Source organism: Pseudopodoces humilis, chromosome 11 (genome assembly GCF_049639895.1).
Source record: "Pseudopodoces humilis isolate 2021_Gansu_Grassland_sample_001 chromosome 11, ASM4963989v1, whole genome shotgun sequence".
Classification (NCBI taxonomy): Eukaryota; Metazoa; Chordata; class Aves; order Passeriformes; family Paridae; genus Pseudopodoces; species Pseudopodoces humilis.
In genome coordinates this window covers 16662291-16687627 of record NC_142210.1, presented here as the reverse complement: position 1 = coordinate 16687627, position 25337 = coordinate 16662291, and the positions used below count along the sequence as shown (strand labels likewise).

Below are 25337 nucleotides of genomic sequence, written 5' to 3'. Positions count from 1 at the left end.
ACCCAGGAATGGAGCTGGCCTGGAACTCTGAGGGTCGAGCTTTCTGGGCTGTGGGGGGCTGGGGGACTGGAGCAGGGTGTTTGGCGTCTGTTTGGTATCACCTCTACATGCCAGGGGAGGGCCCAGCTGTGTCTGGTAGCCCTCAGCTGTCTGACCCGACGCCACCCGGCTGTGACAGGGGTTCCCCTCTCCATAGGAGTTGGGGGCACCCCCGAGTCGAGGCGACCACCTCGGAAAGGCTGTGTCGGGGAGACCACCCTGCTCTTGGGCCGGGGCAGGGGCCGAGGCGGAGGTGTGCTAGGGTCCCCATCCCAAGCGGGGGGGCACCGGCCACCGCCCGAGGGGGTCCCCCGTCTCTGTCCTGGCCGGGCCGGGCCGGGCCGCGGCGCTCCGGAGCCGCCCCCCGCCGGGGGGGTCCCCGCTCCCCCCGGATGCATGACTTCATCCTTCCGCCCGGGTTTCCTCCCCGCCGCCGCCGCCGCCGCCGCAGACCGGCTCCCGGCTCGGCGCGGCGCGGCTCGGCCCGCTCGGCCCCGCCATGTCGCAGGTGCTGCCCTACGGCGAGGACAAGGTGGGCCGCTACGGCGCCGAGCCCGAGGCGGGGGAGCTGCCCTTCAGCTGCCGCCTGCAGGACACCAACGCCTTCTTCGGGGGCAACCAGGGCAAGCGGCCCCCCAAGCTGGGACAGATCGGCCGCGCCAAGAGAGGTACCGCCGACCCCCGCCTCTGCCCCCCCAACCCCGCCTCAGCCCCGCGGCATCCCCGGGACCCCCGCATCTGCCCTTCAGCATCCCCGGGTTTGTCCCGGGACCCTCGGATGTGCCCTGCAGCATCCCCGGCATCCCTGACTCTGGCTCCTGCATCCGCGGCGCTGCCCCACGGCATCCCCGAGACCCCCGGATCTGTCCTTTTATCCCTGGTGCTGACTCCTGCATCCCCGGCACTGCCCCACGGCATCCTCGGAACCCCCACATCTGTCCTCCAGCGTCCCCGGCACTGCCGCCTGCATCCCTGACGCTGCCCCACGGCATCCGCGGGACCCCCGCATCTGTCCTTGCATTCCCGACTCTGCCCTGGAATCCCCGGCTCTGCCCTGCAGTATCCCTGGCTTTGCCCTGCAGCGTCCCCGGCTCTGCCCTGCGGCATCCCTGGCACTGCCCCCCGGCATCTCTGGCACTAGCCCTTGCATCCCCACCACCTTCCCTAGCAACCCCAGGATCCACGATTCTGCCCTTGCTTCCCCGGCATCCCCAGCACCCCTAACATCGCCCCACGAGATCCCCAGACTCCCGATTCTGCCTTTGTATTCCCAGTTCTGCCCCATGGCAACCCCTGTCTCTGCCCTGCAGCATCCCCAGCACTGCCCCACAGCATTCCTGCGACTCCCGGCTCTGCCTTGCATTCCCAGTACTGTCCCCTGCCACCCCTGGCACAGCCCCCAGCATCCCCAGAATCTCCTTCTCTGCCCTGCATCAGTTCCAGCGCTGTCCCCCGGCAACCCTGAGACTCCCCAGCTCTGTGACTGACGCCCGCCCCCAAAACCACAGGCTCCCCCATCTCCTACTCCAGACACCACGCTGTTTCCCCAGTGCTGCCCTGCAACAGCCCCCGCCTCATCCCGGGACTACCCCTGGGATTACCCTGCAGCATCCCTGGGACTGCCCCTGGGACTATCCCCCATCACCTCCACGAGTGCCCCTGGGACCCCTCATAACTGCTCCTCAGCACCCCTGGGACTGCCCCCCTCTCATTCTGTATAAAGAAGCCTTTATCCGAGGATCACCAGGAACAGCCCCCCTGGCCCCTTAAACCTCTCTCCTTTCCCATTTCTGCCTGCCGCAGAGACCACCAGCAGCCTCTGGCCATGCTGATCAGCAAATCCCCCCCCCCACCATTTTACTGTTCCTCCAGGACTCCACGAGCCTGTGTCCTGCCCCCTCGTTTACCACCTGCCGCAGAGACCCCAGCAGCATCTCCCCTGCTTCCATCAGGACCCAAATAACTGCCCCCCTCTCCTGCCTGCACCCTGATCTGTCACCACTGATTCTCCCCAATGCCTTGGGGAACCCTTAAAAATGGTCCCCGCTTTTCCTGCAGCCCCCCCATCACACCTGCTCGGGGGTCCTCCATAGGCAAACAACCTTCCTTAAGCTGTAGGGACAAGGAGGGGGGGGAGAGTTGCTCCCCCGCTCAAATACACCCCAGCCCCACAGGGGTGAGTGCTGCGTGCTCCACTGCCCCCTTTTGCAGTGGTGGAGGCTGGGTCTAGCAGCACCCCCGGGGTGTTGGGGGGATGGTTCTCACTTGATAGTGTCAGAGGGGATCCATCTGCTCTCTCAGTGATTCTAGTGATGGGGGGGGGTGTCCTGGTTAATCCACCCCCAGGGGGGTGATGGGGGGCATCACTGACCACCCCAGTAGTAATATTAGGGTGGGGGTCTGTCCTCCACCCCCAGAGTGATGTCGATCGTTGGGGGGCACCTGCCCAGCCGGTCATGGTGTGGGGTAAGGGGAAGGTGTGTAGCTCCCTGGTGATGCTGATGGGGGTCTGTCCAGCCTCCCACCGCTGCTACTGCTGCTGCTGGGGAGGGGGCTGCCCAGTGGGTGATGCTGAGGGGGGGGTCTCTCTGGACGGTGACATGATGAGGGACTCTCCAGCCCCCATGGTGATGCCGATGTGGGTTCGTGCTGGTGGGGGGCTGTCCGGCTCCCCCAGCGGTGATGCCGATGGTGAGGGTGGGTGTTCTGCGCAGCGGGTGATGCTGATGGGGGTCTGGCTGCCACCCCCGCCGAGCAGGCGGTGCCCCCCCCGCTGGGTCATTACCCATTCCAGTCCTGTTGCTCTCATCAGCGCCTGCCGCAGAGAGGAGGGGGGGTCCTTCCTGGTCTATTCCTGCCCCCCCTTCCCTAATCACCCATCCAGAGGCAGCCGACTGGCTGCAGGGGGGGATGCTGCCCCTACCAAAGCCGAGCACGGGGGGTGATCCCCCACCCTTCACCCCGGTTGTACCCACCTGAACCCCCTTCATCCCGCTGCCCGGCACCTGGGGGCACAGCTGGAGCCTGAGCAGGGTGAGAGCCGGGGTAGAGGGGTAGAGGCTGTCGAGTCCCCTCGCCCACGCGCCCCCCGCCTGTCCCCGCAGTGGTGATCGAGGATGACCGGATAGACGAGGTGCTCAAGGGCATGACGGAGAAGTCGCCGCCGGGGGTGTAAGCCGGGACCCGCCGCCAGGACCCGCCGGCCGAGCCCCGCTCCAGCCCGCCGCCCCGCATGCTGGCTGGACCGCCGACGAGGAGGGGGAGGCCATGCCCGCTGCCCACCCCCCCGGCCCGGGGGGGGGGCCCTGCAGCCACCACCACCCCCCCCGAGCCATGCACTTTACCCCTCCGCCTCCCCCGGGGCTGGGACAAACCGCCGAGCCCCCCACCCTGGGCGAAGACCCCCCTCCCCGGGGAAGGGGTCCAGCCCCCTGCTCCGCGGCGCGTCCCCCCCATCCTCCTTGGCGGAGGGTCCCCGAATTCCGGGCCGACCCGGCCCCATGAGCAGGGGGGGAGCGCTGCTGTCCAGAGACATTTTTTGCTCCATCGTTTTTTGCATGAGCTTGGTGGCCCGGGCGGCCGGCCCGGGGGCCGAGGGTCAGCCCCACCACTCCGGCACGCTTCTTTTTAAACAGAAACTCCTCATATTTGTATTTTTATATCCGAATCTTTGTTAAAAACAATCTGCTGACGTTGAGATGTCGAAGTAACTGCATCGAGAAAACAAACGAAAACAACCAACCAACCGACAAAAAAAAAAAAAAAGGTTCATATTTTTTTCCATAAGAAAAAAAAAGACAAAAAAAGAAGAAAAAAACGAGGGCAAAAATGAAAGGGGGGCGAGAGTGATGGAGGGAGCATGAGGAAAGCCACAGGAGGAGGGAGGGGAGCAGGGACCCTTGGCCCGACCCCCCGCTGGCAGGCAGCAGGAGCACCGGAGGGTTTGGCAGCATCACCGGCCGCTGCAGTTCCCTCCCGGCAGCACCGGGGCAGAGCCCACCGGGGCCAGCTGCAGGTGCCAGGGGGGGTCCCAGCACTTGCTTGAGGGTGGTTGGGGTCAGGGGAGAGTGGGGAGGGCAGGGACCGGCCTGAGTCGTTGTTTTTAATTTTGTACTTTAATTTAATTTTATTTTTTAAATAGCTTCTCGGGGGGTTCTGATGTGCATGAGAAACTTGTCATCTTTTTCAATAACCTACGAGTGGCATTTCTGGAGACAACGACGCAAAAAAAAAAAAAAAATCCACAACAATAAAAAAAACCCAAACAAAAACCTGAGAAAAAAAAGAAAAAAAAAGAAAAAAAAAATATACTTGTGTCATGATGTTCTACGAATGATCCATTGTAAATTTAAATGCCATTTTTCACTGTACTGGTGAACAAAATGCAATGAATAAAATACATTCATGTACCCAGGTAAGCCGGCAGCCGCCTTCTCCTTTCTGTCCCTTCCTCGTGCCAGTTGGTTTTTGGGGCGTCTGTGGCATGGGGTGGCACGGCCAGGATGGCGGCTGACCCTGGGGCCTTTTGCTGGCTCCTGGTGCAGGGGGAGCTGCTGGCTGACCCACTTACACCTTCTGCCTGAAATAGCAGCCCAGCAGCGTGCGCCTCTGGGGTGTCACCGCCGTCCCGCCCAGGAAGAGTCCCCTTTGCCCACCCCAGAGGGAGTCGGTGCCCAAAGATCCTCTGGGGACACTGCCAGTGGCACCCATGTACCTGCCACACCAGCACACACACACTGCCACTCCCACCAGCACACACCTGTCACCCACCCTGGGACACATGTGTCACCGTGCTGCTGGCCCCAGGCACAGGGGGACACAGGCCAGCTGCATGTGATTGTCACCACAGGCAGGAACGGGGATGGGTGGGGACAGAGGCAGATGTGCTGCCCTTCCTGCCCTGTGGCACTCCCTGTCCCATGTGACACATTCCAGCCTGGACCCTCCACTACTTGGGTGGGGGTGACAAGGACACGGTGCCCTTGCACACCCCCATGGAAGGCTGGGGCAGGGGTCCTGGTGCAGAATGGGGTGGGAGGTGGAGCAGTGGGTACCCCCAATCCTGCCCCCCATACCCAGTGCCTGCACCCCCATTCTGCCCTCAGCCTGGCTGCCTGTGCCAAGGGGAAGGGATAGGGGGCTGGGAGCCGCTCCCCACAAGACGGATGGGTGAAATTAAACCCGATTTGGTTTCATTACTGGCTGCAAAGCCTGGACTCCTGACTGCTCTCCAGCTCAGCAAGGAAAGGCCAGGGTGGGGGCACAGAATCACCAGAGGATGTCTGTGCCCCCGAAGGAGGCCAAGTATCCCACTCTTTCCTCCCATTATCCACATCACTGGGCAGCTTGCAGGGGGATGCAGTGATTGCCTATCTCCCATCTGTGAGGATGGAGCATCTTAAGGCTTTATTGGGTGGGGGGAGGTTGGGAAAGCTCCCTGGGTCACAGCTGGATGGCAAGGAGATAGTCCTCATCGTCGTCCGGGGGGGCGGGGGGCGGTGGCGGGGCGGGGGGCGGGGGCGGCTGGTGCAGCCGGCGCCCCAAGGCCACATCACGGGGGTCCAGGGGCTGCCCCTTGCGCATGACGTAGAGGAAGTAGTGGAAGGCACCGGCGTCCCCATCCCCACAGGCAGCGTGGCGCAGGGACCAGCCGAAGGCCTCCTGGGCATAGTGGGGCTTGCGGAAGTGGGGCTGGGCGAAGGTGATGGAGATGAAGCAGCCCCCTGGGCGCAGCACCCGGCTCACCTGCGTCAGCAAAACCCCCAGGATGGGGTGGGGGAACACAGTGAGGCTCACTACTTCGGCCCTGTTCCCAGGGACCCCATCACCATCTGCTAAAGACCCCTCCCAGCCTTTCCCATCACAACCCCAAATATCTTATCCTAACCTTGATCCCCCCGAGAGACACCCTGGTTCTGCCCTGTCCCCAGACCACCCACAGAGCAGGGCAATCAGGGGTCCCCATGCCCCGTCTCTCCCTGCACCCCAAAATTCTTCATTTCCACCCACAGCAGACAGCATGGAAACCCAACCCTGGCACGGGGAAAAGCTCTACCCTTCTGAGCACAGGGTCCCTCAAGCACAGCATGGGACACCCATCCCACCCACCCCTCCCCAGACCACCCAGTACTACCCCCATCACCAACACCCAGAATCAGAGGGGGATGCGGGGGGGTTTGATAGGAAAGGACTCAATGCTTTTAATCACCATTTTCTCCCTGCTGGAATTAAGCCCCGCTAACAGGATGGAAAAGAACATCAATTTTCTTGCTTGGCTTTATCCAATGTCAAAAGGCTTTTACGGCCAGCACCCGCGTGCTCAGCATGCAAAGGCAGTGCCCGGGGCGGGCGGGCGTCCAGCCCCCTCCTCGGCACCCTGCCCCAGGCGGGGACACCCCCAGACCCGCCCTGGCAAGGGCAGAGTCACCACTGCAGGGGACAGGGCTGGGGGCCAAGTGGGGGGTTTCCCGAGCTCTGGTTTAATCCTACTGGGAAGCTCCAGCTGGGAAGCTCTGCCTGGGGCCAGCGGAGGGGACAGGCAGCTTGTGTGTCCTCCCCTGCTGCAGCGGTGGCTTTTGAACCAAACCTTACTGGTTTTGGCCAGGAAAAAGGGAAGGCAGGTCCCTGCATCCCTCTCTGGACACCCAGCTCAGTATCCCTCCTGCTAAGCAAATCTGCTCTGGGAAGACCCCACAGCTTCCCAACCCTCCCCCGGGGAGGGGGGTTCCCAGAGGTGGGGGCAGGCAGGGATCTCCGGCTGGAACTGAGCAAGGCATCCTGCATGTCCGCATCCCAACCCTCGTTAATAGAGCAATAATGGCCGTTGCTTAGAGACGAGCACAGGAAACCTTCCCATCCATCAGCTGGAGCAGGGGGGGAGGCTTCCCGCTCCGGCACCCGCCACACCCTCTGTCCCCAGTTCGCTGGGACAGGGTGTCCCTGGGGTGTCCCCACAGGCAGGGTGGATTTTCAGGTCCTTACATCCCCCCAGGGAGAGGAAGACAGAGGCTGTGAACCCCTCCAGTGAAGGGGGATGGGGGTGGGAAGGGAGGTACCATGGATAGACCCCTCTGAAGGGACCCCCAAAGCAGTGAGCAAGTGGGAACACCCAGCGAATCCCCCTGGGGGTGAGGACAGCAGGGAGCAGCTGCGGGTGGAAGTTGGTACCCAGCGATGCTGGGGGAGGGCAGGGATTGAGCAGAGGATTAAAAAAGGAAAAAAAAAAAGGGAAAATTAAATCCCTGCCGTTTTGGCAAAATGACAAGGACAGGCAGCAGCGCTGGCAAGGAGGGCAGGGCACGGATAGTGAGCCAGCCCCACTGCCCTGCTGGGAGTTGCACTCCCTCACAGGCTCAGCAAGGCAAGAGAGGACTGGGAGGGTTGTCAACAGCCATGAGCACCCTTCCAGCACCCCCTGCCTGCACCCCAGGGTGCCAGCGAGGTGCAGCAATTAATTATCCTGGCAGTTATTCCCGCAGGGTGGGAGAGGCTGCCAGGATCCGCACCCCCGCGCCGGGACAGGTTCAATCCGGTCCCGACACCGCCAATTAATGGGGCCCCGAGGCATCACCCGTCCCCGTGGCAACGCCATGGCCCTGTCGATGCTGATGGGAGTTGCCATGGCAACACCAGACCAGATGATGGGGACCCCGGTTAAGGCGATCGAAGCTGGGGGGGGTGCAGGGGGGGCCAGAGCTCTCCCAGCCCCACGGTCATCACCTTGCCCTGGGCAGGCAGGGCCACCTCGGTGTGCCCCCCTAGGTCCCTTACAGCCACCCACACTAGCACGGGGCCCATTTTTCCTGCCAACTCTTTGTATTTAGCATGCAAATAAAGAGAGGGGTCATCCAGTCCCCCAGCAGGACTCAGGGACACATCCTGCTCCATCCACCTCCCTGGGGAAGAAATTATGGGGTGTAAGAGGGGGCAGTCTCCCACCCCCAGGAGTGCTGGGAGCCCCCCAGATGCCCCCCTGCAGCATAGCCAAGGGGGTAGCACCAACTGGGAGGACAGAAACACTGGCTGGGGCACCCACAGGGAAGCAAGGTGGTGAGGAAGCACTCTGCACCTTCCCCCACCCCAAATGGGGATGGGGTCCACCCTCTGCACCCCTACTCAGGTCCCCCCACCCCGTACCTCTGCCAGCACCCGGCGCATCGCAGCGGCTGCCTGGGGCGAGACGTCCCAGGGGTCGGTTTCCTCCACCATAAGCACATCAAGGGTGCCCTTCTCCAGCACCACGTCGAAGGAGGCGTCGGGGAAGGCGAGGGCGCGGATGTCCATGACGGCCCAGCGCAGGCCAGGGCAGCGGGCGTAGCGGGCGCGCATGGCCGCGATGCAGGCGGGGGAGAAGTCGATGCTGGTGACGTCGGTGTAGCCCAGCTCGTGCAGGTCGTAGCTCAGGGAGCTGTTGCCACAGCCTGTGTGGGGCACAGCTCACACAGGGCTCGGGGTGCCAGTGGGGGTGCTGGCACCCCAGCTCTGTTCCTGTGGTCCAGGGGAGGGTGCGGGTGGGCTGGGGCTGCTGGGAGCGGCAGGTCATCGCTTTGATGCCAGTTAGCAAGTGTTGGGCTACTCATTAATTATCCCTGTCCTGCCAGGTAGGTGCTTTGGGCTCCTATCCTGGGTGGGGCAGCCCTGCACACCTGATCCCTCACCTTGGGGTGGGATGTGTGGGGATGCTGGAGGCAGGACAGAGGCAAGGGGCGTCCCCAGTTACCCCTCCCGCAGCGCTGTGGGACAGGAGCCGGCCGTGTCCCCAAGAGCCTGCTGGATAACTCCAGTGGGAAATTAGGGAACTTCGGCGGAGGGTTTAACTGGGTGCGATGAAGAGAGGGATGGAAGAACTGGTGTCTTAATAGGACACGGGGAGACACGGGGAGAGCCCCGCTGCCAAACTCTCCCCTCGGAGCCGCTCCACCGGAGCTCGGCCGCTCACCGGGGGGGCCGCGGGGGATCCCGGGGAGGGGGGCGGATTTGGGGGCTATTAAGCGCGGCTGGCAGCGGCTGATCCGCTAACAGGATCGGTGATTACACCCACTTAATCCCGCCGGCCCGGCGGCGGATCAAAGCGCAGGTGGGATTACGGGGCGGTTATACCCACCCCGCTGCCCGCCAGCACCCCCGGTACTGGGGCCATCCCCCGGGCCGGGCTGGGCGCAGCTCCCGGTACCGGCCCGGTGCCACACCGCCCCCTAGCGGCTAGCGCCAGTGCATCCACCGGCGGGACGCCGAGCCCCGCCCACCCGCCCTCCACCGGGCACGCCGGGCACGGGGCACGTACCGAGGACGAGAATGCGGTCACCGGGGCGCAGCTCGGGCTCCAACTGCGGGAGAAACCGGGAGAGACCCCCCAGCCACTCACGGGCCTCGGCGCCCTCCCGCCGGTACAGTGCGTCCCAGAATCGGCGCCGCCCGTACCGGGGGAGGGCGGCGGGCGCGCGCCGCCGCACCATGCCAGCGAGCGGGGCGGGAGCACCGGGCCCCACGTGCCGCCCGCGCCCCCACGTGCGGCTTCCGGTCCGGACGGGTGCGCCGCGCTAAGCGCTCCGGGCGGAAACACAGAGCGGAATGGCGGCGGGGCGGGGGGCGGCGGGGCTGCGGCGGGCATGGCGGGAGCGGCGGGCGGCGCTGCTGGAACCCCGCTACACCCCGCTGGTGGCCGCCTGCCTCTGCCTGGCCGAGGGCGGCGTCAACCTCTGGGTCATCCGCAGGGTCCCCTGTGAGTGCCGGGGCCCGGCCCGGCCCAGCGCTGCCTGGGGCTGCCCCCGGGGATAGCGGGGCCGGTCCAGGACAGCGCGGGGCGGTCTGGGGGCAGGGACAGCTCGGCCCCGGGGCGGGAGGTGATGGCGGGGATGGTCCTGGGGCAGCGCGGCGGGCGGGGATGCCGCGGGCAGGGGGACAGAGCTGCCCCGGCCCCTCGGGTGACAGCATCCCCCGGGCAGGGGGACAGGAGCGGGCGGGGGCGCCTGGATGGGGCAGGGGAGGGACACAGGGCTGGGCTGGGGGTCCTGGATGTGGCCGGCAGGGGAAGATCCTGTGCTGACAGCACGGCAGGGAGATACAGGGTCAGGCTGGCTGGTTCGGAGGTGGGTCAGCCCCCACGCCCCCTGCAGTGCCCTCCGAGCCCCAGCTGACCCCGCCGTCCCGCAGACACCGAGATCGACTGGAAGGCCTACATGCAGGAGGTGGAGGGTTTCGCCAACGGCACCCTCGACTACACCCAGCTGAAGGGTGACACCGGGCCACTGGTGTGAGTGACACGGACACGCAGCTCTCCGTGACCAGCGGCTCCCGGAGGGGCCGCAGGGCCCGGCCCCTCACTCCCGTCTCCCCACAGCTACCCCGCCGGCTTCGTTTACGTCTTCCTGGGGCTGTACCATGCCACGGGCCGCGGCTCCGACATCCGCCTGGCACAGTACCTCTTCGCCGGCCTCTACCTCCTCAACCTGCTCCTCGTCTTCCGCATCTACTGCCGAACCAACAAGGTACCCTGAGGCCAGGGCTCCTGCCGGCCGCCTCGGGTCTTCGCCTGGGGAGGGCTCTGCTGAGCCTCCAGCCCGGAGAAAAGGACACAGGGCTGAGGTTTGGAGGAGCTCAGTAGCAGCAGGGACTCCAGGACAGGCTGCTGCTGACCCCTCTGTGTCTCTGTCCCCTGCAAGGTCCCTCCGTATGTTTTCTTCTTCATGTGCTGTGCCTCATATCGCATCCACTCCATCTTTGTCCTGCGGCTCTTTAATGACCCTGTGGCCATGGCCATCCTCTTCCTCGCCATCAACCTCTTCCTGGAGGAGCGCTGGTCCTGGGGCTGCCTCCTCTTCAGGTGAGGGGCTGGGGGGTGCTCCCCATGGGGTGCTGGGTGTGTGAGCCAGCTCAGCCCCAGGAGGAGGCTGCACTTGGCTCAGGGGCTGCCTGGGCTCCCTTGTGGGGTCCACAGTGGTAATGCAGCTTCCTGCTCAGCCTGGCTGTGTCGGTGAAGATGAATATCCTGCTCTTCGCCCCTGGACTCCTCTTCCTCCTCCTGCAACGGTTTGGTCTCCTGGGCTGTATCCCCAAGCTCTTCATCTGTGCCCTGCTCCAGGTGGGTCCCTGTTCGGGCTGGCTGCAGTAGCAGGGAATTGTGGGCTGCCTTGCCAGGCTGCAGAGCCATGGGTGGAGACAGTGGTACCAGCATCTCTGGCTGTGAGCAGCAAGCTGGGTGTTGATAAATAATCTAACTCACATGACTTTCATCTTTGGCTGACTGTCCCTGTCACCACACGTGGCACTGGGCTTCTCAGGAGGTAGCCAGGGTAACTGTGACCTGGTGGAGGGCTCTCTGCTGATGCTGGTGTGTTCCTGGCAGGTGGTTCTGGGCCTGCCCTTCCTGCTGGTGAACCCTGTGGGGTACCTGACCCGCTCCTTTGACCTGGGCCGCCAGTTCCAGTTCAAATGGACAGTGAACTGGCGCTTCCTCCCAGAAGAGGTTTTCCAGAATCGAGTCTTCCATGCTGCTCTGCTCCTGGCTCACCTGGCAGGCCTGGGGCTCTTTGCACTGCACCGGTGGCACAGGTGAGACCTGGGGTTCCCCACAGGTGTTGATTCCTGCCAGTCCCATGTGCAGGATACAGATCCATGACTCCCCTGCCCCCACAGTGCTGCAGTCCTGGGATTGCAGGTGTGAGTTGGAGGGCAGTTACTGTTCCGTTTTGGGGAATGTGCAGCCCATGCATTGTGGCTCACAGTGGAACATTGGGGTGGGACTTTCAGCAGCTGAGATCAATGTTTGTTCTTTCTCCTCAGTTCCAAAGAGAATATCCTGACTCTGTTGAAGGATCCTGCCAAAAGGAAACCCGCATCCCCTCGCTTGACTGTCAACAATATCCTTTGGCAGGGTGGGCAGTGAGGAGAGAGGGAGAAGGCAGTGCAGGGCAGGGCAGGGCAGGGAGAAACCTGGTTGAGTTCCAGGTCATGCAGTGCTGTTGTACCAGCCTGCCCTGGGGAAAGGAGCTATGCTGGACAGCTGGGAGCTGTTGTGGAATCACACCTTTGGTCTCCTGTGTTTGCCCCCTTAATGCCAGTGCATGGATTGTCTTTATCCTCTTCTCCTCCAACTTCCTGGGTGTCTGCTGCAGCCGCTCCCTGCACTACCAGTTCTACGTTTGGTATTTCCACACACTGCCCTACTTACTCTGGTGCACCCCGACCACCAAGCTCGCCCACATGCCCAAGTATGTGCTGGCAGGGAGGGGAGCACCCATCTGCTGGGGGGCTGGGAGTGAGGATGGCTGGTGTGCCCCCCACGCTGACCCCCAGCTTTCCCCCCGCACAGGGTGCTGCTGCTGGGCGTGATCGAGCTCTGCTGGAACACTTACCCCTCCACAGTCTGCAGCTCCCTCTCCCTGCACATCTGCCATGGACTCATCCTGCTCCAACTCTGGTACGGCACAGCTCCCACACCGGTGTCACACACCCCTCCACCGGGCAGGAAACCCACAGCCGTGTCTAAGAAAGCCCAGTGAGAGTGGGGATGACTGGGAACTGGCCTCTGGAACTGCCCCATCTGCCTGCTCTTTTCCCACTTGACTCCCAGGCTGCCCACAGAGGGCCATGAGCCCTGGAACTGTGCAAAGGGGGCAGGGTGTGGGGACCCTGAAAAGGCAGGACTTCCCGAATAAAGGGAACTGTCCTTCCCCAAAATCCTTGTCCTGTGATGATGTCAGAACAGCTGTCCCTGGACTTGCCCCACCTGAGTGAAGGCAGAGCAGCTTGTAGAGCCATGGGCACTCTCGCTTCCCAGCTGTGGGAAGGGGATGCCCAGGGCTGAGAAGCAGCCTCTGGGGTAAGGTTAGAACAGAGGAGCTGCAAAACTGCTTTGCCTCAAGGTTTCATTTGCCTTGATGGAGCCCATGAATCCCTCCAGTACAGCTTTTCCTACACCCCTGCCCGCTCCCTCTCACCAGAGATGGCTGGGAAGGGGGTGACCCCCTGCTAGGATTCTGGTGAGTCCTGGCATGGCCTGAATGGAGCCAGCAGCTCTCTGCTGGAAACAGAAACACCAGTGCAGCTGGCTTGGAGCCAGGTGTCTTTATTGGCCCCTCGGGCGGCCGTCAGACGTTGTTGGGGTCGTAGCACAGCATGTTCAGCTTGATGTTCTCGTCCCAGTGACGCAGCAGCAAGAACAAGTGCCTGGCTGCCCCTTTGAGGCAGCCCACGTCCACCCCCTCAGGTAGGCGCTGTGCCTGCAGCCACGCATCCGCCTTGGCTGCCACCAGCTCCCACTCCTCGAAGAACCCAGCGCAGCGATGCTCCAGCCACGCCAAGGCCACTGCCGTGGCCCAGCTGGCACTCTCCAGATCCTCTGGCCCCATGTCCTGACAGCTCACACCGGCCTCAGAGGGGGCAGCAGAGTGGGGCCCGGTGTCGGACTCGGAGCCGTGCCCGCTGTCCGCCTGCGCCCACACGGCTGCGCTGGGCACCTCGGAGCAAGTGCTCTGGGATGTGGGCGAGCTGGGCTGCAGGGCTGCAATGGGCTCCTGAGCCTCCTCAGCTCCAGGTCTTGCCTCAGGCATGCTTCTGGCCCCTGGGGACACGGGGCTGAGGCTGGCACGGTGGGAGGCATAAGGGGAGGCCCGGCGCAGGCGGTCCAAGGGGATCTGCACCACTTCAGAGAAACTCTCGGTGAGCTGGAACGGCCCCCGGGCTTGCTGCAGCTGCACCTGCAAGGAGAGGGACAGACGAGTTGGGGGGCAGGCAAACACCGGGGGCTGCAGGAGTGTCCCTGGCACACAGGGACAGTCTAATGCCCCCCAAAAAGCCAGCCAGGATCCCCAGAGACATTTAAGGACACAGCAGGGCTGAGCAAGGACCTACTGGGAGCATCATCCACTGCTCATTCTGCCAGGCGTGACCTGGGTGGCTCAGCTGGCACCCAGCAGGACAGGTCCCCCTGCTGGGATGGGGACTGGGGACAGGGAGCAGGTCCTTACCAGCGGGAGGTAGTCATGGCTTGCGTGGTTGCTGGAACGCTCGCTTTCTGGGCTGAGGCACTGCGGGCGCAGCACCAGGCTGGGACCCCTGCGCCTGCTCAGGCTAAACCTGTGGGGTCACAGGCAAGATAACAGGATTGGGAGGAATTCCTGAATGGCAGCTGGACACCAAACTGCTGCAGGGAAGGGGCTGGAACACCAAACCCCCCCACTTAAGCTGCAGGAGCTTGCAGGTGACATGGGACCAGCAGCTCCAAAAAATGGCACTGTCCCCCTCGCCCCACAACGTGCCATTTTTGGTCCCTTGCATCCCCCCACCCCACAGTGTCACCTGGAGCCTGCAGTGCTCTCTGTGGATTTCTGGGAGCCCATGGAGGTGGTGGAGGGGCTGGATGGAGGCCCTGCAAGGGGGGAGAGTTAAGCACAGTGGGAACATGATGCACCCAGAGGTGTGTCCCACTGCCCAGTACCTAGCAGGGCAGCTCAGCCCACGTGCCCGGGGTATTTCAGGCACAGTGGATGCTCCAGCTGTGGCAGGGCATTGAGGTACCCCATCTCCCACCCTCATCCTTGGCCCCCTCCAGCATGGACACACCATTTGAGTAGTTCCGCTTTTCCCAGCCAAAGGTAGGGGAGGAGATGCTGCCTGGAGACCTGGGAATCTCGTCTCGCTCTGCAAAAGAGCAAAGTCTTGTGGGGCCCCAGGCTCCAGGGACCGTCACAGCTCACAGCTGCTCTCAGGAGCTGCTATGCTGTCATGCCACGTCCCCCTCCCCAGTATGGGGCAGATGCCTCTTTCTGGATATCCACAGCACCCTAGGCAGGCCCAGCCCCACACAGCTGTGGGTCTCTGTGCAGAACCCTGGGGAGCACAAATTGACATAAAGGTCTAAGTCAGTACCTGCAGCGCCAGGGGCCTCATCCTGCTCCTCTACATCCTGCTGCTGTCCCTGACCCGCTGAGGAGCTCCGGTGGTGCCAGTCCCCTGCTGCAGCGGCTCGTGTCCGGCTGGCTGAGCCAGCTGAAAGGGATGATGCCACCTCAACCCTCTGTCCCCTTGCTGCCCCCTCCCCATCCCACCAGGCCCTTGCCCGTACCTATGCCCCACACCTCGGGGGCTGTGGGTAGGGCTGCCTGTGTGGCACCGTCCACGGGCACCAGGCGGGTGTAGAGGGAAGGCACGTTGCAGGCTTTGCTGGTTTGCACGGCTTTCAGGCGGAACCGACGGGCAAAACCTGCCCGGAGCAATGCGGTTAGAGCGGGGGGGCTGCGGGAGCCGCCCCAGGCAGCCACCCCAGCACTCACCCTGCTCCAGCTTGGCTTCTCGCTGTGCCACGCTCTCATTGTCCTGGACGATGGAGCGCGCTGCCAGGCGGTGCAGCGGCTTGTCCCAGGCTTTGGCCACCCGCCGCGGCGGGTCCTCCCTGCCCGGCCCCTCCCGGGGCTGCAGCAGTGACTCCAGCGAGGCTGTCACTTCCCAGGACACCGGCTTGCCTGCTCGCAGTGCATGGATCACCACCTGGCAGCGCAGGGGCATGCTGGCATCGTCCAGGCTGGGCTGCCCCTGCTCGGGCGCTGGTGAGGCACTGAAGAGGTAGGAGGGCTCCACCAGCATGTCCCAGTCCAGGTGGGTGGGCGAGAGGAGGTTATCTGGGCAACAGCAAAGGGTGGGCTCAGCAAGGCAGGGGCACCTGGCTCCATCCTCACCAACCTCGTCCCCAGAGCCAGCACACACTTGACTCTCCTGCGCTGGGCTGCATTTGCCGTGGTTGGGGTCCCAGCTCATCCAGCCGCCCCTCCAGGGACTGGTTCGTCTTCTGTGACACCTTTTCCAAGGCCTGGCAGAGCCGATGGGCATCCAGCTCCCCGTGTGGCGTGGAAAAGCTGCGCCCAGCCAAGGCAGCACGTGCCAGTGCCTTCTTCTGCCGTGCCAGCTCCTCTGTGCTCAGGGCCACCGTGACCTGCGGTGGGGACGAGGCTGTTGGCAAGCCCAGCAGAGAGCCCAGATTGCTCTGAGCTGCGATGGGGCACCTGCGCCTCTCCGGCTGCTGGCTGGAGCCTTGGCTGTCATCAGCCCCAGTGCTCTGCAGGCTGGCACCAGCTGCCTCCCAGGGATGCTTGCCTGGCACCACAGACATGGGAAGCACCCACAGAGGAGTTTGCAAACATCCCTGGGGACTGACTCAGGCTAATGCTGGAGTTGCCAGGGATTTGTGTGTGTGCAGAAGTGAGGTTAAGTAGGATATTCAAGCTGGATGGTGTTACAATGGGATGCATTTCCCAGTGCAGAGTGATGTCCCTACATTGAGATGCTTCCCCTAAAAGACATGTCAGGGCAGTGGCACCCATGCCACCTCTCATCCCAGCAGCAGGGAGCTGGGAGGATCATTTACTCTGCAGGGAAATCACTTACGCTTGACATTTCAGCAGCAAAGGTCACCAGCTGTGCTGCTGTGTGACAGGAGTGAGTTACCTAAGCCGTGCCATTGGAAAGGAGTGTGTCCTGGTGCTGGGTGACAGCTGGCCTCACCAAACCTTGGGGCCATCGTCACCAGGGCAGCTGCCTTTCCCCATCCCGGTGACCCAGCTGGGCTCTAAAGCCAGGTATGAAGCAGCAGGGATGTGGCCCATTGCTAATGAAGTGTCTGGCAGTGTTGGCTGAGGGCTGAAGCCCAGCCAGCCAGCCCTTCCTCTCCAGCCCAACAGATTTGTTACATGATGCCAGCCCAGCTATTTCCCTTTGGTTTCTGCAGCTTTAAGGTGTCACTGAGCTGGCTCAGGGGTCTGTTAGACCCTCAGCTGACTGCTGGCCAGGGACACTAAGGGACCAGCTGCTTGGTCCCCAGCTGTCCCACTTCAATAGAGCAAAACCACCCAAGGAACATCATCCCCATGGCATCTATTCCTGATCCTTGCTTAAAATCCAGGCTACAGCACTCTGTTTCCCAGCCCAGTGGGCAGATGCCTGGGCACAACAGGGCAGCAAGGCTCCAGCTAAGCCATGAACAACCCCCACACCATGTGCCCCTGCACCCCATTGGTATCCTTACCTTGGTGCCAGCTGGGGCAGAGGGCAGCGGGGCAGATTTGGTGGAGGACTCACAGAGGGACAGGCTCTTCTGGCCCTGCTGGGAGGTGACATCAGCACCAGGAGCCAAGGAGCCACCCTCGGGGGCCACATCCCGGGAGCCAGTGGACTCGCTGCTGGTGGAGCTGCGGGAGAGCAGCCCCTGGCTGCGGTCAGTGCTGACAGAACAGTGTGTCAGGACATACTGCTCCTGGATGTAGGAGGGCTGGTAAATCCGCTTCCAGATGTCTCCCCCAGAAACAGGATCAATACCTGCCCGGTGAGTACACACCCTGTCAGCCCATGGCTCCCAGGACTGCCCCAGCCCCAGCTCTGGACCCCACTCACTCCTCTCTGACACCTCTGTACTTCCAGCAAAAAGCTCCAGGGAGGCATCCCCGGTTCCTGGGTTGCTCTGGGATGGCTGGTGGCTCTCCCCAGGACTGGGCACTTCCTGCTGGGAGAGAAAGGCTGAACCCCGGGAGCTCTGCCGAGCTCCTTCCTGGCCCTAGGGGAGAGAGAGGACACCATCAGCCCCCCAGTCAGGGGGACCATGCACTGGGACCACGCCATCCTCCCCAGGCCAGTGCCCGTCGTACCAGCGGGCGCCTGCCACCGAAGCGGGCGATGCTGTAGAGGACACAGTAGCTGATGAGGCGGTCACCAGGGTAGAGGGCCGGGAGCTCGGTGGGTGAGAGCAGAGCCTCCATACTGTCAGGGACGTACCAGTCGATGGTGATGTCGCTGATGGCTGGCTCGATCGCCTTCTTCAGGGACTTGATCAGCTGGGGTGGCGAGTGGAGACAGTGTCAGACACGGCAGTGTCCCCGGTGCCCCCCACGCCCCTGCCTGGGTCTTACCTTGGGCTGCAGCCTCTCGGCCGGACCCAGGAACTCGGCACGGCCCCGGCTCACCTTGGCCACGGCCTTCAGCAGCCGCCGGCACGGCCGCAGGCCCATGCCAAAGCTGAAGCACCTGCAGGAGAGCCAGGGGATGGAAAGCCACAGCTGGGCTGGGGCCGGCACACCCAGTGGGGAGCCCTTAGCAGGGATGGGCAGAGGTGTCTGACAGCCAGAGCGCTGCCCTGGCTCCGTGCTGGGCTGGGGCACCCCAGGAATAGCTGAGCCCATGGTCTGAGGGATGCGATGGGTGAAGGACACCCCTGGGGCAGGCGCAGGTAAGATTTGAGGCTGCACAAGGAGAAATCAGTGGGAACGGCGCGGGGGATTTAGAGAACACCGAGATCTGCCGCGGTGCCGCTGCCGTACCTGACGGTGCTGGCCTGCCTGCGCACCAGCCGCAGGATCCTGCTTGCGTTGCCCACTGCCACACCGGTGAAGAGGAATAGCTGGCGAGGGTAGCCGTGGTGGAGGGGCTGTGCCAGCGCCCAGCCCAGGGCTGCCAGCAGGTTGGTGCCGCCAGGGTCCGCCCGCAGCCCGCCGAGGTGCTCGCAGGCACGCCGCAAGGTCTCCTGTCAGCACAAAGCCGGCCTTGCAGCGGTACCCCGGCTCACCAGCCCTTACCCCAAGCCAAGGAGATGGGAGGAGGACAAAGAGGGGTTAGTGGATACCCAGGATTTGCCTGTGATACTCACGTTGCTGCAGAGGCGACTGGATGGGAAGAGCGGCTTGATGTCAGTGCCGAAGCTGGCGAGGTTGAGCAGTGTTCCTGAAGGGAGGCTCTTCAGGGCCACCAGCAAAGCCTCCTGAGGTGACAGCAGGGACCAGGGACAGCTGCTAAAGGCTGGCCACCCAGAGAGCACCCCTGGACCCATGGCCGTGCCTCACCTTGACCCTGTCAAGGTCAGGGCCACTGATGGTGTCGCTGCGGTCAATGAGGAAGAGGATCTCACGGGTGACGCTCTGCAGGTCCCCGGGGACGCCCTCCACAACCGGGCAGAAGTTCAGCATCAGCACGGGGTTGGGGAAGATGTCTTTGTGGAAACGCTTCTGCATGAAAGCCACCTGCGAGCCAGGCCAGTCAGAGGCTCTCTCACAGCCTCCAGAGCACACCAAGGTCTTCCTCACCCACATCCCACCACCTCCCCCTGTCCTCCTCCCGGCTGGGGCAGCAGTAGCTCTGCCCTGTCACCTGTCTCTCGCCACTGCTGTCCTTCCTGGCAATCCGCGCGTAATCCCGGCGGCTCCGGATGTGTGCCTCGTACTCAGGGTATGTCATGGTGCCATCCTCAATCACCAGGTGGGGGCTGTGGGGCTCTGGGGGGCACAGGAGAGTTTCAAGCTACCCTGTGCTGCAAGGGGCTGAGGGATGCTCTGGATGTTTCTGTGGTGATGTCTCGAACCCTCCAAGGGCACCGTCTCCCCTCACCACAAGGGTAGAGGATGATCTCCAGGTCCCTGTCATAGTGGTGGGGCTCAGCTAGGGTGACACAGGTGGTGGTGGCAGAACTGGCCCAGGGGTCAGCGTCAGCTCTCAGGGCATGTGATGGGCTCTCCAGCCCTGCAGAGAAGGGAAGGCAGCAGATAAGTCCCTCACAAACCCCCTCCTCAGCCTCCTACCCACCAGGCCCCACAGCAGTGGCTTGTTCCTGACAGAGCTAATGGGATTGACTGGGCCAGCAGCAAGGAGCACACCCCCACCAACCAACCAACCAACCAACCAACCAACCAACCATCCATCTTCCCCTCCTCACCCATCCTCTCCCCAGTGCATCATATCACCCCAGGGAAAGAGGCTGCTGACCTAGAACTGCCCAAAGGCACAGGCAGGGTGACTTTGTGGGGTCCCAGCCCCAGGGACGGAATGGGAAAAGGGCTTTTTTGCCTGGAGGGAGTTCATGAGGATGCCCAGGAACAGGCCCTCACTAGAAGGGAGGGACCAGGGAATATCACCCACATTTTGAGGAGGTTTTACACAACCAACTGGTAACACTCAAGCCACATCCCCTACCTGCCAGCAAGCAGGGGCCCTTCACCAGCAGCTCGAAGTTGAACTCGTAAGGAAAAGGGTTGTAGGGTCGTCCCCGAAAGACATCCACGCTCTCCACAGGTACCACAGTGGGTGACTGGCTCCGGGCACCTGGCCCCCCAAAACAGCTGGTGGGGCTGCAAGGGGAGAGGGGGTGATGGCTCCTGCCCCCCAGCCCTGCTGGCCCAGCATTGGCATTGCCCCCCTGGGATGGCAGAGACTGAGGAAGCCATGAAAATCACCATAGGGCCAACCTGTCGTCACACAAGCTTGCCGGCTCGCTCTCGGGGTCGGTGGGGACGTGGGGCGTGAGGATGGGGGGCAGGAGGAGGCGCAGGGCCCCATCTGGCAGCGTGGGCAGCTCCTGCACTGTGTTCAGGGTGATGGCCAGGCTCTCCGACGGGCACAGTGTGCCAGTGACAATGATGAAGGTGGAGCGCTCCACGTCCTCATCCAAGACAAGATGGCCTGGGCAGGAGAGGGATGAGGGATGGGGGCATGTCAGCAAGGCATGTGGGGTTGTAAAGGTCATTAGTGGCCCTAATTGCTCCCAAAGGTGACAGCAGAGCACAGGTGTAACAAAGCTGTGCGAATGATGGCAGAGCCTCAGAAGAGGTGCAGGGAGGGGAAAGGAGACATTGAGATCTCCAGCCCCAGAGACACACTAGGCACTGGGGTGGCCTGGTAGTGGCTCTCAGCCCCTCATATCCCCCCACACTTCCCCCCTGCCCGTTCTGAGCCTCCTGGCCAGGAACACCCAACAGCACCACCCATGCCATGGCACTTACCACTGGCACAGCGGCGCAGCCGGCCGGGGCTGGGGCTGCACTGGAGGCAGCAGTCCTGCACCCGGTGCCGGTTCTGGACCTGGAATGTCACCCGCCGGCTGCCCACTGCTGCCTCAAAGCCAGCCACCACCTCCGACTCCTCCAGTGGGTAGATGAAGATGCCTGCAGGCGGGAGAGAGCCCCAAGGCAGATCCAGGCATGGCCATTGCTGTGGCAGCAGCCCGCAGGAGCCCCCCTGAGAGCCCGTCTGACTCACTGAGACGCACGCGAGTGAGATACGGGAGCGACCAGAGCCTCACTAACCCAGAGGGAGGGTGAAATCCTCCCGTGCCTCTGTGATGGGACTCTGTTTGCTCAGCCTCACTCTCCTCCTGCCCACAGTGGGTGACAGTGGCCTCCATCTCTGCTCCCCAAACTGAGCAGTGTTTGGGGGCTGGGACACAGATGGGCTGGGATACTCTCCAGCACAGGGGCTTTTAGGGCACTGTGCAGGCAGCCCAGGTCCTTGCTAGACCTGATAGCCTTCCCTTACCTTCCACAGGCTCCTTGTGGGGGTTGGTGTAGGTGAGGTGAGCAGTGATGCTCAGGGAGTATCCGTTGGCACAAGCCTTCACCGTGGAGCTCTTCAGGGGCAGAGCCTCCCAGGACAAGAGGGTGTAGAGGCCTGGCATGGTCCCTCTGTGGGCAGCTGTGAGCACAGGGAAGGCAGGTACTGGATGTTCAGGGATGGATCAGCTGGAAGGGGCTTCTGCCCACAAGCCATTTCCATCTGCCCAGCCTGCAAGAGGGAGCAGGTCTCCAGCCCTCCCCCATCTAAGGCTGCTCTTCAGCATCCACAGAACACATAGACTTGGACCCAGGTCTCTCCTTGGACCCCAGCCCACCTGCAAACCAGGTCTGGAGCCACAAGAGCCCACAGAAAGGGCAACAAAATTCCTGTGGGCAGTGGTTACATGCAAGCCCCAAACCCTGGCATACAAGCTGAGACTCCTGGACAGAATGGATAATGCCCAACTGCATACAGCCATCTCTCAGCCGCCCCAGAGCAGCTCCAGAACCTCTCCAGGCCATCTCCTTTACTGGCTGTGATGCTCCCATCTCCATTCATCCACAGAGGTTACCAGGGTAATTTTAAAAAAAAAAAAAAAAAAAAAAAAGCCAACCAGAAGGGTGAGAAGCCCACAGTGTAACTAGGACAAAGCAGCAAGCAGTGTTTGCTGGGGGTTTAATAATTAACAACAAGGTCAGTGCTGCAGGGAAGAACAGCACAGGGGGGAATGCACTGCAGGGTGGAGCCTGACAAGTGGATGATCATCACCTTCTTTGCCCAGAATGGATGTGTCTGGGGTCCCACCTTTTGGCAGGAAGAGAGGTGGCTGGGGATGCCTTCCAGCCATGGCACTAACCCACTCTACACCTTTCTTCCCCTTGGGAAAAACACCCAGGAGCACCATCACAATTAATTGTCTGGAGTCAAGGCATCTCTCCCACATCAGCCCACCCTGTGCCATCAAATATTTGTAAAATATTCCTGTCAGCCTTAGCCCTGGCTGTGTGGGTCTGTGGACAGTGTGCATGGGGTCTGCACCTCTGCTCTGCCCCAAGCACCTGTGACCCAGCAGCAGCAAGGCCCCGGCCCCATACCATGTGCTGGTGCTCCAGCACACAATGTGCCCGGGGCAAGGACAAAGCCAGGTACAAGTAAGCCATCTGGTGCCCCCACTCCAGTGGCCTTCATCCTGCGAACAGCTCGTGAGAGCTTTGGTAACGGGAGGCTCAGGGTGTGGTCACAGAGCGCCTCTCACAGAGCATCCTTGAAAGCAGAGCAGGGCTACATCCTTGGAGGCAGCACCAGGACCAAAGTCTCAGCTGGCACAAAGCAGGGAGCCTTGGAGAAGCACAGAAGTGCATTAGCAACGTGGCTGCATCCCAGGAAAATCAGTCCATTACACCAGAGGAGAGCTCAACTGGCATTGCAGGGTTATGCTGGCAGATCCTGGCCATCCAACCACACCCCACCATCACCAACCCTCCACCCTCTGTGCAGGATGCTGCATGCACTGCTGCGCCCCCCAGACTGTGCTCCCAGCACACGAGGTGGCACAGGGTCCCTGCTCAGCCTGCTGTTCCTCCACACTTGCAGTTCCATAGTTGGAACTTCAACAGCTGGTTCCTGTCCTGACCCCAGCACCCAGATGGGATCTGGAGACCAGGATGCCTCCAACCCAGCCACACTGAGCCATTAAAGACATATTTCTCCCCAAAAGCTGTTCAATTTGTTCCCAAGGCACCCAGTTTAATGCTCAGCAACGTGCCCACTATTTACCGTGCCACCTGTCGGCCGGGTCACTGCCAGCTTGTTTACCAGGGACTTACTGGAGAAGCTGTCCCGGCTGCTTTTTATCACTTCTCTTTACATTTACTCTCACAGAGTAAACAGGCCCCATCTGGCCCTGCCACGCTTCGTGCTGGCTGCTCTAAGCCCCATGGTAATGAATAAAACCAGACATGATGCTCCTCACCCCAGCCTCTTCATCCTCTTTCCCTGGGGCAGCAACTTGTCCCCAGATGCCGATGTGGCATCACCAACAGGTCTCCCCAGCCCTCTCCCCATCCTCAGCATGATTTCCAGTACCTTCACAGCCTTCTCTTCTTCCTCCCCTCCACCTCCACCTGCAGGAGCTGCTTTGACCAGCAACAACCCCAATAAAAAAGGGCTACAGCAGGCTGGGGGTATCTCTTCACCATCTGTGAAGCCAAGAAGGAGCTGACTCTTCCCTAGGTCAGAATAAACCAATGTTTCTCTTCTTGCCTGTGGGCAGGCTGTGTTTTCCAGCAAGGCTGCTGCAGGGAGTCAGGTGCCTGAGCCCAGTGGACCCTCCTTAGCTGCCTGGGGAGTTGTCAGAGTTTCACCTGCTGCAGCAACAGCCACCCAAGCTGGGGTTCAGCACGGTCCAGGGGAAGGAAGAGGCCAAACCCAACACAGGCAAACCCAGAGGAAATTTCCATTGGTGACAGATGCATAGGCAGGTTCAAGAGAAAGGATGAAAGGAGAGGAGCCCAAGCCTCTACAAGAGTGCCTGGAGTGAGGAGCCATTGCTGCCCCTGCTGCTCAGCTGCGTTGCCCCCTGCTTCCCTGGCCTCCCCTCCCTGTGAGAAATCCCACGGGGCACAAAGGCAGGAGAGCAGGGTCCATCCCAGCTCCTGGAGCTTTGAGAAGGCCATGGAGCCCAGAGGTGATGGTGCTGTTGCCCTGTTCCCATGGGACACACCACTTCACAGAGCCCAAAGAGGAGTGAAGGGGAAAGGAATTGCTGGATGGGGCAAAGGACTGTCTCCAGCCTGTGGTGCCTCCTGCTTTGTCTGCTGAGGAGTGGGAACAGGGAGCAGAGTCCACTGCACACGCGCGTGCAAGCTGGCACTCACACCCTGACTCCGACACCGCATCCAGGACCACCAGGACCTGCACTCCTGCTCTTGCCTCCCAGAGACACTAAAACCCCTGGAAAACCCATCCTTGTGTCAGGGAACAGGAGTTACTTGCCCTCAATGCGCCGTAACACAGGCATCCCCCAAAAGAAAAGTCTCAGCCACACAGATTTCCCCTGACAAGGGCAAATCATGGCAGGGCAGCCCCACAGAAGGGTCCCAGTGTCCTCCAGCTCGGGACAGCTGTGGCGTGGCTCAGGGACCAGTTGCTGATAACCTGGAGCATGTTCCCAGCAGTTATTGGAGCCAGCCCTGTCCAGCCGCTGCTGGATGGTGATTTCAGCACTTTTGTGGCCCTGCTGTCTCACCTCCACCTCTCACCCCTCCTATGACCCAGAGCTGCCCTGACAGGAGATGTGCAACCCTGGGACACTGACGAATTGCGGGACACCCCCAGGGTCCCAGGCCACCATGATCCCTGCCCTGCCTGCCCCTGGCCCTGGTCCTTACCTGGAGGAGGAGGAGGAGGAGGAGAAGGAGGAGGAGGAGGATGACACAGAGGCTGCAGGCTCCTTTCAGTACCCGCTGGGTCCCTGCCTTCTGCAGAGCCCTCTTCCCTGCGGATGGGTTTCCCTGTCCCTCTGTCTGGGTGGCTGCGGTACCCGGGGGATGAGCGGTCCTTCCCCGCCTCTCCCTGCTGCAGGCTCCCTCTCTGGCACTGGCTCCTTCACCGCCCTCGCTCCATCCCTCACTCCCTGTGCCAGCAGCAGAGCTGCTCCAAGCCCAGCCTCATTAAAGAGACACACTCCCTATACCCGCACCCTGGGGGGAGGTGGGGGATGCTCTCACGGGGAACGCTGGGGGTCTCAGGGGACAGCCAACACCCTCAGAGAGTGACAGGCACTAGTCAAGAGCAGAGCTCATGGCTGTGGGCTGCTCTGTACCCACAGAATAACAATGTCCAGGCAAACTAGAGTGCTGGTGAGACCCCTGGTGATGCTGCAGCAAGGAAAACCACGGGCTTTGTCTGACTGGGACACGAAACCACCCCCCTGTGTGCCCCCACTACAGATCATGGGGCAAAATAGCCCCCATCAACCAGCTGAACTCTCTGGTACA

The 25337-nt window shown here is 62.1% G+C and overlaps 4 protein-coding genes across 4 annotated transcripts; 2 read left to right on the top strand and 2 right to left on the bottom strand.

Moving 5' to 3' along the window:
* The first annotated feature begins 481 nt into the window (after nucleotides 1–481).
* On the top strand, nucleotides 482–3342 carry CAMK2N2 (calcium/calmodulin dependent protein kinase II inhibitor 2). Its single transcript, XM_005525032.2, has 2 exons — nucleotides 482–707; nucleotides 3144–3342. Exons 1-2 carry the CDS (start codon nucleotides 539–541, stop codon nucleotides 3212–3214), a joined length of 240 nt encoding a protein of 79 aa, XP_005525089.1. The 5' UTR covers nucleotides 482–538; the 3' UTR covers nucleotides 3215–3342.
* An 825-nt stretch (nucleotides 3343–4167) lies between these two features.
* Nucleotides 4168–9581, bottom strand: EEF1AKMT4 (EEF1A lysine methyltransferase 4). Its single transcript, XM_088061305.1, has 3 exons — nucleotides 9323–9581; nucleotides 8176–8459; nucleotides 4168–5784 (listed from the first exon to the last, which is right to left on the bottom strand). Exons 1-3 carry the CDS (start codon nucleotides 9492–9494, stop codon nucleotides 5482–5484), a joined length of 759 nt encoding a protein of 252 aa, XP_087917431.1. The 5' UTR covers nucleotides 9495–9581; the 3' UTR covers nucleotides 4168–5481.
* Nucleotides 9576–12685, top strand: ALG3 (ALG3 alpha-1,3- mannosyltransferase). The gene is made up of 9 exons (XM_014254266.2): nucleotides 9576–9760; nucleotides 10192–10291; nucleotides 10379–10526; nucleotides 10701–10861; nucleotides 10999–11119; nucleotides 11384–11589; nucleotides 11821–11897; nucleotides 12104–12248; nucleotides 12350–12685. The coding sequence occupies exons 1-9, from the start codon at nucleotides 9610–9612 to the stop codon at nucleotides 12537–12539; spliced, it is 1299 nt and encodes a 432-aa protein (XP_014109741.2). The 5' UTR covers nucleotides 9576–9609; the 3' UTR covers nucleotides 12540–12685.
* A 442-nt stretch (nucleotides 12686–13127) lies between these two features.
* Nucleotides 13128–24914, bottom strand: VWA5B2 (von Willebrand factor A domain containing 5B2). Its single transcript, XM_088061059.1, has 22 exons — nucleotides 24729–24914; nucleotides 21322–21477; nucleotides 20790–20951; nucleotides 20256–20469; nucleotides 19984–20138; nucleotides 19402–19533; nucleotides 19165–19289; nucleotides 18861–19037; nucleotides 18668–18778; nucleotides 18342–18544; nucleotides 17934–18048; nucleotides 17673–17858; nucleotides 17422–17581; nucleotides 17057–17346; nucleotides 15742–15967; nucleotides 15312–15656; nucleotides 15104–15241; nucleotides 14908–15027; nucleotides 14602–14679; nucleotides 14338–14407; nucleotides 14007–14115; nucleotides 13128–13736 (listed from the first exon to the last, which is right to left on the bottom strand). The coding sequence occupies exons 2-22, from the start codon at nucleotides 21458–21460 to the stop codon at nucleotides 13128–13130; spliced, it is 3864 nt and encodes a 1287-aa protein (XP_087917185.1). The 5' UTR covers nucleotides 21461–21477; nucleotides 24729–24914.
* Between the last annotated feature and the right edge of the window lie 423 nt (nucleotides 24915–25337).